At 49.2% G+C, this 14087-nt stretch overlaps 1 protein-coding gene across 1 annotated transcript; it reads left to right on the forward strand.

Annotated features, from left to right (window-relative positions):
• Window positions 1-645: 645 nt before the first annotated feature.
• LOC116983962 (probable G-protein coupled receptor 139) lies at window positions 646-12786 on the forward strand. Its single transcript, XM_033037933.1, has 2 exons — window positions 646-784; window positions 11846-12786. The coding sequence occupies exons 1-2, from the start codon at window positions 646-648 to the stop codon at window positions 12784-12786; spliced, it is 1080 nt and encodes a 359-aa protein (XP_032893824.1).
• The last annotated feature ends 1301 nt before the right edge of the window (window positions 12787-14087 follow it).

Genomic DNA, 14087 nt, shown 5'->3' on the forward strand with positions numbered 1-14087 from the left:
TTGGCACATCGTTTTTTTTTTTTGTCAGAGTAATGCAGTGATGAACGAACGACTAGAATCGAACGTCTTGACTCGAAACTAACGACTTTAAACGAACGAAATTAAACCCGACATACGTCCCCCTCAGAAAACATGGAGGGGACACGTCCCCTCTGCCTCCCCGGGTTTTCCGCCAACGGCTCCAAGGACCCAACCTACTCAACCTCTCATTGTACCTTAGACCCCCCAGTCCGAGCAACATCTTCGTAAAACTTCTTTGAACCCTTTCAAGCTTGCCAATATCTTTCCTATAACGTGGTGCCCAGAACTGAACACAATACTCTAAATGCGGTCTCACCAACGTCTTATACAACTGCAACATGACCTCCCAACATCTATACTCAATACTCTGACTAATGAAGCATATTGTTGTTGCACATCTGTGGACATGAAAGGGTTAAACGCTTCTTCAGCGAGTGTCATTAACGTTCAGTCTCCACGGTGCCTGACTAGTGTCACTTGAGAATCCTCTCTGATATAAATAAGGTGTTCCATTCATTACGTGGTAACACTGCTGGGGATACAGCTCGTGCGGTACCGGCGGGGATCCGCGGCTCCACGGCCACTGAGAGATAAGGCTCGACCTTGGGGACAGTCACCGCAGCAATGAAGCGCAATGTTTTCTGGGCGGCTCACTACATTTTTGCCGATTACGACTGGCTGACATTAGACGATCGGATCTACTGTGTACTGCGGACTATTCAACCAATTTGCTACCCGATACTCGCGATTGTCGCCGTTCCCGGTAAGGCTCGCTATCCAACTATTAATGTTATAAGCATTGTGTGCAGGACGGCACGGTGGCGCAGCGCCGGCGACCCGGCTTCGATCCCGAATTAAGGTGCTGTCTGTACGGTGTTTGTACGTTTACCCCGTGACCGCGTGGGTTTTCGCCAAGATCTTCGGTTTACTCCCGCACTCGAAAGATGTACAGGTTTGCAGGTTAATTGGCTTGGTATAAATGTAAACCGTCCCTAGTATGTGCAGGATAGTGTAGGTGTGCCGGAATCGCTGGTCGGCACGGACCCGGTGGACCGAAGGGCCTGTTCCGCGCTGTATCTCTAAACTAAAATATAAACTAACGTGATTTGATGCAGTCGGTAATAAAGCTGAATAATGTGATAGTTTCTCATGAAGTTTATTAAGGAGAAACTGGCTTCAGTGAAATAAATTGTGTTCTTCATGGTATGAAACTCAATTTCCAGGTTTAGTCGGCACTGACCAGCAATTCCGTCACATTAACACAAGGGACATGTTTTACATTTATACCAAGCCAATGAACATACGTCTTGTTGTAGGAATGTAGGAGGAAACCGAAGTTCTAAGAGAAACCCCACGCACCGGGTTACTGGCTCTATGAGGCAGCGGCACTTCCAGCTGCGCCATTATTTCGCCTCTACAATGCCCTCTTTGTAGCTAAAAATGGCTCCGAAGCCTCGCCAACATTTTCCACAGAGCTATTTCACAGCACTACACAAAGTGCTGGAGCTGGAGGAACATTGATAGCGATAGAGCGGCACGGTGGCGCAGCGGTAGAGTTGCTGCTTTGCAGTGCCAGCACCCGGGCTGGATCCTAACTACGGGTGTTGTCCGCGATGGGTTGATTCAGAATTAGAATCAGAATCAAACTATATTCGCCAAGTATGTTTTGCAACATACGCGCAATTTCATTGGCCAGGTCAGTCATACAATTAAAAGCAACAGATCACTCAAAAACACATTTCAATATGAATATCCACCACGGTGACTCCTACACATTCCTCACTGTGATGGAAGGCGAAATAAAGTTCAAGACCTACCTTTTGTTCTTCCTCGGTCGGGGGCCTCGAGCCCTCCGTTGACGGGACGATCTTGACTCCTGTAGCCGGCGGCGTTCGGGCCCTCCGCGTCGAGGCGATCAGCTCCCGCATCGGGAGCTGATCGCCCCGCCGGGCGATCGAACGTCGCATCGGGGCTGGTTGAACCTCCGAAGTAGAGAGTTTCCTGAAATTGGCATCACAGGTGGACAGGGAGGCGAAGAAGAGTTTGCACGGTGGCCTTCCTCAGTAAAGGCAAAGGTATACAAGTTGGAATGATATGTTCACAAGTTCAAGTTCACAAGTTATAGTAGAATAGTAGAATTCAATCATGGCTGATATCTGCCTCCTAATCCAATTTTCCAGTTTTCCCCCATACTCTTGACACCCGTTCTAATCAAGAATTTGTCTATCTCTGCCTTACAAATGTGCACTGGCTCTTTTGTATTATTGACTAGCTTAGATACGCATTTCAGCTTTTCCCTCCCTATTGTCTTTTTAGTCACCCTTTGTTGATCTTTATAAACATCTCAATCCTCTGGCTTCCCACTAATCTTTGCCATATCATATGCCTTGTCTTTTGCTTTAATGTTGTCCTTGACCACCCTTGTCAGCCATGGTCGTCTTATTTCCCCCCTGGAATCTTTCTTCCTCTTTGGAATGAAATGGTCCTGCGCCTTCCGAATTATCCACAGCCATTCCTGCCATTGCTGCTCCACCGTCATTCCTACTAAAGCCACTTTCCAGTCAACCTTTGCCAGCTCTTCCTTCGTGCCTCAGTAGTCCCCTTTGCTCAGCTGTAATACTGACACATCCGATTCCATCGTCTCCCTTTGAAATTGTTACAGTTGTAGGATGCGTTGGCGTGGCCGTACTTGGAGTCCTGTGTTCAGTTTTGGTCACCCTGATATAGGAAGGACGTTGTTAAACTACAAAGAGTGCAGAGAAGATTTGTAAGGATGTTGCCAGGACCTAAAGCCAGAGCTCTTGTGAGAGGTTGGACAGACTAGAGCTTTATTCTTTGGAGCGCAGGAGGCTGAAAGGTTGATCTTAAATAGGCATGTAAAATCATTAGGGGGAATATATAGGGTGAATAGACAGAGTCCTTTTCCCCAAAGTCGGGGAAATCAAGAACCTGAAGGCGCTGGTTTAAGGTAGGAAGGGAAATAGGATTTAATAGGAACCCAAGCGACAACTTTTTTGAAAATGAGGTTGCTGGCTACATGGAACGAGCTGACAGATGAAGCAGCGACAATAACAATATTTCTAATACATTTTATTGTATTTGAAAAATAAACTTCATTCAGAATTTAAAACATTGAAATAAAACAGGGCAAACATTCGACATATTTTCTGAGGGTCTATACATTTGTGCATCACGCTGGCGCAACGGTGGAGTTGATGCTGTCCCACCAGCATGCGCCTGCATGCGGCTAGAGCGACCTAACGTGGTCGGTTGAGCCGTACGGCCTCGCGGGGCCGGTCCCACTTCGATCGGCGGAGCCGTATGGAGATGTGCGGGGCTGGTCTCGACATCGCGCGGGGCTCCGAAAAACTGACACGGTCCAAAAATTCCGCGCGACAACGGCCTGTCGGCCAGCAGCCGCATTGAGGCCGTACGCACCGCCTTGACGGACGTGCGCAGCGTCTCGATGCCGTACGCAGCGTCTTGACGGCGTACGCCAAGCGCGTGGCGTTGCGCGATGACATCACCACACGGCGTGCCGTTGCGTGTTGACGTAACAGCCCGACGCCCTGCGACGTCCAAATTCAGTCGGCCCGCCTCCTGCCCAGCTGATTGGTGAGTATGATGTCGGGACCCGCCCCGCAGAACGACAGTCTGAAGAAGGGTTTCGGCCCGAAACGTCACCTATTTCCTTCGCTCCATAGATGCTGCTGCACCCGCTGAGTTTCTCCAGCACTTTTGTGTACCGCAGAACCACAGACGGCTGCGCGGTTGGAAGTGCGACCGGCCCCGCGGGACCGTACGCCTCAAGCCACCACGTTTGGTCGCGCTAAACGCATGCACTCGCATGCTGGTGGGACAGGCCCTTTACAGCGCCAGAGACCGGTTCGATCCTGCGTATGGGTGCCGTCTGCACGGAGTTTGTACGTTCTCATCGCGATCGCGTAGGTTTTTTACAGGCTTTACACACACTAAAGATGTATAGGTGTATATGTTAATTGGCTTCGGTAAGATTGGATATTGTCTCTAGTGTGTGTAGGATAGTTAGTGCGCGGGGATGGCTGGGCAGCGCGGATTCGGTGGGCGGAAGGGGCTGTTTCCGTGCTGTATCTCTAATCTAAACTAAACATCCAGTAATGTACTTCTCGGTAGCGGGCTCGCCAAGCTTTAAAGAAAACAACGTTGCCATTATTGTGTCCCCACCCTTCGCTGCCTCTTAATGTCAAGTCAAGTCAAGTCAAGAGAGTTTATTGTCATATGTCCCAGATAGGACAACGACATTCTTGCTTTGCATTAGCGCAACGGAATATAGCAGGCACGAGTACAGAACATATCATACCAGCGAGTCCGTGCGTTCTCAGTGGGCTAATTCTATGCACACTATACTAATATGGGGTGGTGCGTATGTGTGGCATACTGAACTGAATGCAAAAAAAAAAGAATGTCCAACAGCGGAAGGACCATTGCTGTAGTCATTCTCTTCGGATAGGAAAGATTCAGAAGGATATGGGTCAAACGCTGGCAAATGAGTCCAGCGTAGATGGGGACATCTTGGTCGGCATGGAATAGTTGGACCGAAGAGCCTGTTTCCCTGCTGTATAACTTTACACTATTATATTTCTTCGAGCGATTTCTACAGTTGCGCTCCAGCAGCTTCGTGCCAAACGCGGGCAAGTGGGACTAGCTTAGATGGGGCATCTTGAATGGCGTGGACAAAATGGGCCAAAGGATGGTCTTGGAAGCCGTATGGTCCTCCACCATAGATGAGGTCCGCACCAGGGTCTCTTCCATACCCCGCAACACTGCTCTCTCTCCCCATCCCCGCACTCGCAACAAGGGCAGAGTCTCCCTATTCCTCACCTTTCACCCCACTAGCCGTCACATACAACAAGTAATCCTCCATCAGTTTCGCCACCTCCAACGTGACCCCACCACTCGCCACATCTTCCCATCTCCCCCCATGTCTGCCTTCCGCAAAGGCCGCTCCCTCCGTAACTCCCTTGTCAATTCTTCCTTTCCCACCCGTACCACCCCCTCCCCTGTCCCTTTACCTCCCCCCTCGACTCCATTCAAGGACCCAAGCAGTCGTTCCAGGTGCGGCGGAGGTTCACCTGTATCTCCTCCAACCTCATCTATTGCATCCGCTGCTCTAGATGTCAGCTGATCTACATTGCTGAGACTATGCAGAGGCTGAGCGATCGTTTCGCCGAACACCTCCGCTCGGTCCGCAAGAACCTACCAGACCTCCCGGTGGCTCAGCACTTCAACTATCCCTCCCATTCCCCGTCCGATCTCTCTGTCCTGGGTCTCCTCCAGGGCCAGAGAGAGCAACATCGGAAATTGGAGGAACAGCACCTCATATTCCGCTTGGGGCGTCTGCATCCTGCGGGCATGAACATTGAATTCTCCCAATTTTGTTAGCCCTTGCTGTCTCCTCCCCTTCCTCAGCCTCGGGCTGTCTCCTCTCATCCCTCAGCCCTCGGGCTCCTCCTCCTCCTTTTTCCTTTCGTCTCCCCGCCACCCCCCATCAGTCTGAAGAAGGGTTTCGGACCGAAACGTTGCCTATTTCCTTCGCTCCATAGATGCTGCTGCACCAGCTGAGTTTATCCAGCATTTTTGTGTACCTTTGGTTCGATGACTATAACTGCTTTGTATCAATGCACACCTGTATGGACTTTGCAAATTCGCCAAAACCTGGGGAGACTTGCGTGCGTTCTCAGTGGGCTAATTCTATGCACGTTGTATTAATATGGGGCGGTGCGTATGTGTGGCAATACTTTACTGAACTGAATGCAAAAATACGAATTTCACTGTACGTCAGCACATGTGATAATAAAAACAATTGAACCGTCGGTTTGTTTTTTTTAAATGGTTTTCTTCCATTTATAAAGTACGGGTTGGCTTGTTGTCATGTGCACCAAGGTACAGTGAAAAATATTTTGTTTCGTGCTATCCAGTCAGCGGAAAGACCACACGTGATTACAATCGAACCAATTTCAGCGTTTTCGATAAGGGAATAACGTTTAGTGCAAGGTACAGCCAGCAATATTCGATCAAGGATAGTCCGAGGATCATCAATGAGGTAGATAATAGTTCAGGACTGCTCTCTGGTTCATAACATCATGTGATCGGAGCAGAATTAGGCCATTCGACCAATCAAATCTACTCCGCCATTCAATCATGGTCGATCCATCTCTCCCTCCTAACCTCATTCTCTTGCCTTCTCCCCACAACCCCAGGCACCAGCTTTAATCAATAATCCACCTATCTCCGTCTTAAAAATATCCATTGACATGGCCTCCACAGCCTTCCGTAGCGAAGAATTGCAGATTCACCACCCTCTGACTACACGAATTTCTCCTCATCTCCTTCCAAAAGGAACGCCCTTTAATTCTGGGGCTATTACCTCTAGTCCTAGACTATCCAACTAGTAGAACCATACTATCTACATTCACACTTTCAATATTCGGTACGTTTCAATGCCCCCAACACCCCCACCCCCCTCCATTCTTCCTAACTCCAGCGGTTGTGGCTGGACGATACCGATCTATCTCAATGGAATATTCAGCTGTCCTGTAACCTTAAGAGAATTGTGTAGAAACATCATAGAAACATAGAAAATAGGTGAAGGAGTAGGCCATTCTGCCCTTCGAGCCTGCAACGCCATGCAATATGATCATGGCTGATCATCCAACTCGGTATCCTGTACCTGCCTTCTCTCCATATCCCCTGATACCTTTTGCCACAAGGGCCACATCTAATTCCCTCTTAAATATAGTCAATGAACTGGCCTCAACTACCTTCTGTAGCAGAGAATTCCAGAGATTCACCACTCTCTGTGTGAAAAATGATTTTCTCAACTAAAAGATTCCCCCCTTTTCCTAAAATTGTGACCCCTTGTTCTGGACTTCCCCAACATCGGGAACAATCTTCCTGTATCTAGCCTCTCCAACCCCTTAAGAATTGTGTAAGTTTTTTATAAGATCCCCCCTCAATCCTCTAAATTCTAGCGAGTACAAGCCGAGTCTATCTAGTCTTTCTTCATATGAAAGTCCTGACATCTCAGGAATCAATCTGGTGAACCTTCTTTGTACTCCCTCTATGGCAAGAATGTATTTCAACAGATTAGGAGACCAAAACTGTACACAATACTCCAGATGTGCTCTCACCAAGACCCTGTACAACTGCAGTAGAACCTCCCTGGTCCTATACTCAAATCTTTTTGCTATGAATGCTAACATACCATTCGCGTCCTTCACTGCCTGCTGTACCTGCATGCCCACCTTCAATGACTGGCGTTCCATGACACCCAGGTCTCGTTGCATCTCCCATTTTCCTTATCGGCCACCATTCAGATAAAAGTCTACTTTCCTGTTTATGCCACCAAAGTGGATAACCTCACATTTATCCACATTATACTACATCTGCCATGCATTTGGCCACTCACCCAGCCTATCCAAGTCACCTTACAGTCTCCTAGCATCCTCCTCACAGCTAACACTGCCGCCCCCCCCCCCCCCCCCCCCCCCAGCTTCGTGTTATCCGCAAACTTGGAGATGTTGCATTCAATTCCCCCGTCCAAATCATTAATATATATTGTAAATAGCTGGGGTTCCTGCACTGAGCCTTGCGGTATTCCACTAGCCACTGTGTTCAAAAGGGAACTGCAGATGCTGGAATATCGAAGGTACACAAAATTGCTGGGGAAACTCAGCGGGTGCAGCAGTATCTATGGAGCGAAGGAAATAGGCGACGTTTCGGGCCGAAACCCTTCTTCAGACTGATGGGGGGTGGGGGAAAGAAAGAAGGAAAAGGGGAGGAGGAGGAGGAGCCCGAGGGCGGGCGGATGGGAGGGTGGGAGGAGACAGCTAGAGGGTTAAGGAAGAGGAGGAGACAGCAAGGGCTAGCCAAATTGGGAGAATTCTATGTTAATGCCATAAGGACGCAAGGTCCCCAGACGGAATATGAGGTGAATATGAGGGAGGAACAGCACCTCATATTCCGTCTGGGGACCTTGCGTCCAGCAGTTCTCTATCCACATCAATACTGAACCCCCAATACAGTGTACTTTAAATTTGTATAATAATCTCTTATGTGGGACCTTGTCGAAAGCCTTCTGAAAGTCCAGATATAACACATCCATTGATTCTCCCTCATCCACTCTACTAGTTACATCCTCGAAAAATTCTATAAGATTCGTCAGACATGATTTACCTTTCATAAATCCATGCTGACTTTGTCCAATGATTTCACCACTTACCGAATGTGCTGCTATCCCATCTTTAATAACTGACTCCAGCAGTTTCCCCACTACCGATGTTAGACTAACTGGTCTGTAATTCCCCGTTTTCTCTCTCCCTCCCTTTTTAAAAAGTGGGGTCATATTAGCTACCCTCCATTCCTCAGGAACTACTCCAGAATCTCAAGAGTTTTGAAAGATTATCACTAATGCATCCACTATTTCTGGGGCTACTTCCTTAAGTACTCTGGGATGCAGCCTATCTGGCCCTGGGCATTTATCGGCCTTAAATCTATTCATTTTACTTCGGAGTCACGTGAGTGACTACGTGAAGAACCCGCTCAGTGCGCAGGCGCGGCATTACGCCAGCAGTGCAACAGCGGCTGCAGCGGGAGTAGGCGCTCCCGCTACAGAATGAAACGGACCGTCAGGTGAGTACCCTGAGGTCGGGTTTCTGTTACAGGGGAGACTTTTTCTGCTTGTGTTTTACAGGCAGAGGAAATAGACTCTGGAACAAAACTGTCCCCCGTTCGAGGAGGAACGGTTTCCGTCCGGGAGGGGGGGGGGGGCAGCAACAGGCGGTAGGAGCGTTTACCCGGTGTTCCGCTATTCCCCGACGCCGTGCCGAGCCCAGCCCGCTAGTACCTGAGCAGCGGGCTGGATGCATAGCCACCCGAAGAGGCATCCGGCAGGTGTTTTCCCGATTTCGGACGGGACGTCTCTCCACCCGCACGGGAGGAGAGAGAGCCGCCTGAGCTGCTGGAGCGGCTCTCGGTGCAGGTGCCTGCGAGACGCGCTGCTTGAGGGGCGCTCTTGCTACTACAAGGCACAAAAGCTCTAGAAGAAGGCGGTAGGAACAATTACCGGGCGTACCGCTATCCCCATCACCGCGCCGACCCCAGTCCCGCTAGTGCCTGAGCTGCGGGCTGGATGTTTAGCCATCCGAAGAGGCATCCGGCCGGTGGCTTCCGACTTGACGGAGGGGACGTCGCTCCACCCGCAGGGAGAGAGACAGCCGCCTGAGGCGCTGGAGCGGCTCCTGGAGAAGGAGCTCCTGCGAGATACGCTACGCGAGGGGCAGTCTCGTTGGGGGTTCAGGCATACCCTCCACAGTGCCTAGGCACTGCCCATCGCTTCCTCCTTAGTGTGGTTAGCTTTGGGGTGACCAGGGGCTGGGCTGGTCATGAAGAGGGGTCACAGGCTGAACAACATCGGGAGTATGCTTGAGGTACAGGATCAGGAAGAGCTGCTGGGTGTGGCCGCTATGTGGCTCCACCACTAGCGAGATGGCTTTTCAGTCTCAACTGATGGCCGGCTTACTATCTGTTCTTTCAAAAATCTCCAAGACAGGTAAGTCATGAGGCGTTGGAGTTCATCACGCTTCCCCTAAATTGCATTTACTCAAAGTGGCCACCATTATTGGAGGGTACATTGAGCATCGCTTTAAAAAAGCCAAAATATCAAAAAATGAACTTGATATCCCTGACGTCGGCTATCATTTTCGCATGCTCTTCCAGAGGGTCACGATAGTATGGCAAAACACCTGACCTGCTGTTCGAGGTGCTCCGCAACTTCTCAGGAAGTTACAAAACCTGCTCTCAAAGAACGCCGACCTCACAAAAACTGGACGAAGTGTCCAAAATATCGGCGCAAGAGGGCAGGGTCTGGAATGAGCACCACACGTAAACCAGTCAGCAGTAACTCTACCGCGTCCACCAGGAGGGTCCACCTCATGGTGATGGTGAAAGCTCGGGGCCTGCATGCCAAACCCGTAAGCCTTTCAGGCCAAGGCCTAGAGCCGGCCCCATGGAAAATGCGCCACCCCCCAATACCACCACCACGTCAGACAACGTGCAAGACTCGTTGGACCGGCAGGAAACAGAAGAATACCCATAACCATGGAGGTAGGTGGGTCTGGTTCCTACCAACGTATACAAAATAGGGGCTTAATACTAACAGGGGAGATTACACCTGTTTTAAGAAGCACGGGAGTCTATCACAAGTGATCAGTATATACTCAATGGCTTAGTGGATACAAAATACAATTCATACTAGAAAAATTGCCACCAGTTCAACATTTACCCCAGAGGGTATTTTCCCTCTCCGTTAAAGAAACGAGAGGGACAAGCTGTGCTGGTGAGACTAATTACAAAGGGTATCGTGGGAAACATGAACCCTTGGAATTCGTATCAAATATTCGTCACTAAACCGAAAAAGATGGTGGATGTCGCATCATCATTGACTTAATCTCACTAAATATGGTTGTTAAGTATATACATTTCAAAATGGAAACGGTTGTTACTGCCAAACAACTAATTTCCAAAGGATACTTCATGACAAGCATTGATCTTAAAGAAGTTTACTATTTTAGTACCATTCACAAGGATCATCGCAGATACCTGAAATTTACCTGGATGGGGCAGCTATGGCAATTTAAAGCGTTACCCAATGAGAAAATAGGCAAGACCATGGAATTGACTATGTTAGCTGTATCAGCTACCAAACAGTTATTCGAAACCCTGGGATTGTCATACATCCAGATAAATCTAGGTTGAAGCCATCCACAATCATGCACTACTGGGCTTCACAATTAATTCAGTCTACGTGACTGTAACTTTGCCAAGAGACAAAACAGTTGAATTGGCACAATCATGCAACAATTAATGGTCCACGTACTCCCAACTATTCGACAAGTAACAGAGTAATTGGGAATATGGTAGCAGCATTTCCGGCAACACAATTCAGACCTTTGCACTGTCAAAACTTACAAAGAGCAAAGGTACAGGCACAAAAACGGCATACAGATCATTATGATCGTGTCATTGAAGTCACCCTTTAATTTATATTCTAGTTTAGAGATACAGCGCGGAAACAGGCCCTTCTGCCCACCGAGTCCGCGCCGACCAACGATCCCCGCAAACAAACACTATTCTACACACACTGGGGACGTTTTACAATTTTACAATTTTTACCGAGCCAATTAGCCCACAAACTATTTGGAGTGAGGAGAAAACTGGAGGACCCGGAGAAACCCCACGCAGGTCACGGGGAGAATTCTGGACATTTCTTCTGTCCGAAAGTAGAATGGAGGGACTGGAAGTAAGAAAATGGTTTCCTACCGTAGATGGGGGTCGAGAGGCTGGTGAGAGGACCGGGCAGTCTTCTGATAGCAGCTAGGAAGAACCATTAACCATGAACATCCCGCGGTTTAGGCATAAGCTCAGGGGCGACCGCGCCTTTGCCGTTGCAGCTCCTAGACTGTGGAACAGCATCCCTCTTCCCATCAGAACTGCGCCCTCCTTTAAGTCTAGAATTAAAACTCATCTTTACTCTCAAGTCTTTCTTGACGTCCTCTGAGTGAGGGCTGTATGTATGTATTTATGTATGTACTTAATCTATGAAGCATTGTTGTATTACGTTAGTACCTCCACCATTGTAAAGCACTTTGGCCAACGAGAGTTGTTTTTTGAATGTGTATATAAATTAAGAAAACTTGACTTGACTTGACTACTCGGTTGATCCTCGCTGTTAACTTTGCTACGAATCTGGACTGTCTCGGCTCAATTTGTTTCCTCTTTCCCACAGTGAACCTGGTGACCATCGCGATCCTGTCGCGGGGAAAGTGCGGTCTCTCCAAAGGCGTGACCCGCTACCTGGTGTCCATGGCGTCGTCCGATCTCCTGGTGGTCATCCTCGACCTGATACTCAGACAGATCCCTATCGCTTTCCCGAGAGAGTTCCGGCTGCTGCGCTCAATCCCCGCCTGCAACGTCCACGCCGTGTTACTCTACGCGGCCACCGACTGCTCCGTGTGGTTCACCGTCACCTTCACCTTCGACCGGTGTGTCGCCATATGCAGCGCCAAGCTGAGGAGTAAGTATTGCTCCGTGCGAACGGCGGCCGTGGTGCTGGGGACCGTCAGTGTGCTGAGCTGTTTAAAGAACGTCTTCTGGTACTTCCTGCTGAGGGGGTGGTATTACCTTCTGAACAACCCGTGGTTCTGTTACGGTAGGAAGAATGTTCTCTATTCCCCAGTCTGGGCGACGATTGAGTTCCTCCATTACCTCGTCACCCCAGTGCTCCCCTTCCTCCTGGTCCTGGTGCTCAACGCATTGACCATCAGACACGTCTTGGTGGCCAGCCGAGCCCGCAAGAGGCTCCGAGGATCCAGCAGCGGTGAGCAGAGTCCCAGAGACCCGGAGATGGACAACCGCAGGAAGTCCCTCGTTCTGCTGCTGGTTATTTCAGGCAACTTCATCAGCTTGTGGGCCCTCTTCACGGTTTATTACGTGTGGGCCCGCCTGAGGTATCTGGGGTCGGTGTCTACCTTCCCGCCGTGGACGGTGCGCGAACTCGGCTTCATGTTGCAGCTGCTGAGCTGTTGCACCAACACCGCCATCTACGCCGCGACCCAGAGGAAGTTCAGGGAGCAGCTGAAGGAGGCGGTGAAACCCCCCCGGGCTTTCCTTGTGGAGTGCGCTCGCTGCGTTCGGAGGCTGAGAAACCCCCGGCAGTGCCCCGACTGAACAACATTGGACATCGAATTCTCCAATTCTAGATAACCTCCAACTATCCCCATCGCCTTCCAACCCCCACCCCCGCCCCCTCCGCCCATACCCCTGTATTCTCCCCCTGTGCGTCACATGGATCTACCTATATCTACCTATATCCGCCTTAAATATATCCACTGACCTGGCCTCCACAGCCTTCTATGGCAAATTATTCCACAGATTCACCACCTCTGACTAAATAAATTCCTCCCCATCTCCTTCCTAAAGGAACGTCCTTTAATTCTGAGGCTCTGACCTCTCGTCGTAGAATCTCCCTCCAATGGAAACATCCTCTCCACAGCCAAACTATCCAAGCCGTTCACTATTCTGTACGTTTCAATGTCCTCCTGCATTCTTCTAACCTCCAACGAGTACAGGCCCAGTGCCGTTAAAAGCTCATCATTTTCCATGTTAACATATTCATTCCTGGGATCATTCTGGTAAACCTCCTCTGACCCTCTCCAGATCCAGCACACCTTCCTCTGATATGGTGCTCAGAATTGCTCTCTATATTCCAAATGCGGCCTGAGCCTCCGCATTATATCTCTGCTTTTGTGTACAACTCCTCTCGAAATCAATTGCGTTTGCTGTCCACTACCAATTAGATTCGCAATTAACTTTTTGGAAATCCTGCACCAGCACTCCCACGTTCCTTTGCACCTCTGATTTCTGGATTCTCTCACAATTTATGATATAATCTACGCCTTTATTCCTACACCAAATGCACTACACACTTTGCTTCACTAAACTGTTGATACGGATCACAGTGTTGTTTGGGAACAGCTCTGCTCTGACCGCAAGCAATTCCAGAGAGACACAAGGAATAGCAGATTGTGGCTCAACTAAACAAAATACGCAAATAATTCAAGGGTCGGGCAGCATCTCAGGAGAATATATAAATATGCTTTTTGAGTGGGACCCTTATACAACGTAGATGTAACTCAGTCTTTCATACAGACCAGACTCACTAATAACCAACATAATCGATGACCGTTTTCACCTCCATCGTTCCTTCTTCTCCGGTCCCGCAGTGAAGAAGAGACAAAAGCGTGAAAGCACGTACCACCAGACTCAGAAACAGATGAAGAAGGGTCCCTAGTCTACCAGTTCTACAGAAATGCTTCATAACCCGCGAGTTACACCAGCATTTCCGGTATTTATATTTGATAAACCAGCATCTGCAGGTCCTTGGTACACAAAATTGCTGCAACCGCAAGAAATGCAACACCTGTCCCTTCACCTCCCCCCTCGACTCCATTCAAGGTCCCAAGCAGTCG

Source organism: Amblyraja radiata, chromosome 2 (genome assembly GCF_010909765.2).
Source record: "Amblyraja radiata isolate CabotCenter1 chromosome 2, sAmbRad1.1.pri, whole genome shotgun sequence".
NCBI lineage: Eukaryota > Metazoa > Chordata > Chondrichthyes > Rajiformes > Rajidae > Amblyraja > Amblyraja radiata.

Bases quoted from the DNA above. Each gene is read 5' to 3' on its own strand.
- LOC116983962 (XM_033037933.1), top strand. From the start codon at position 646: ATGAAGCGCAATGTTTTCTGGGCGGCTCACTACATTTTTGCCGATTAC. The intron at 785-11,845 runs GTAAGGCTCGCT...TCTTTCCCACAG, and splicing joins CGCGATTGTCGCCGTTCCCG to TGAACCTGGTGACCATCGCG.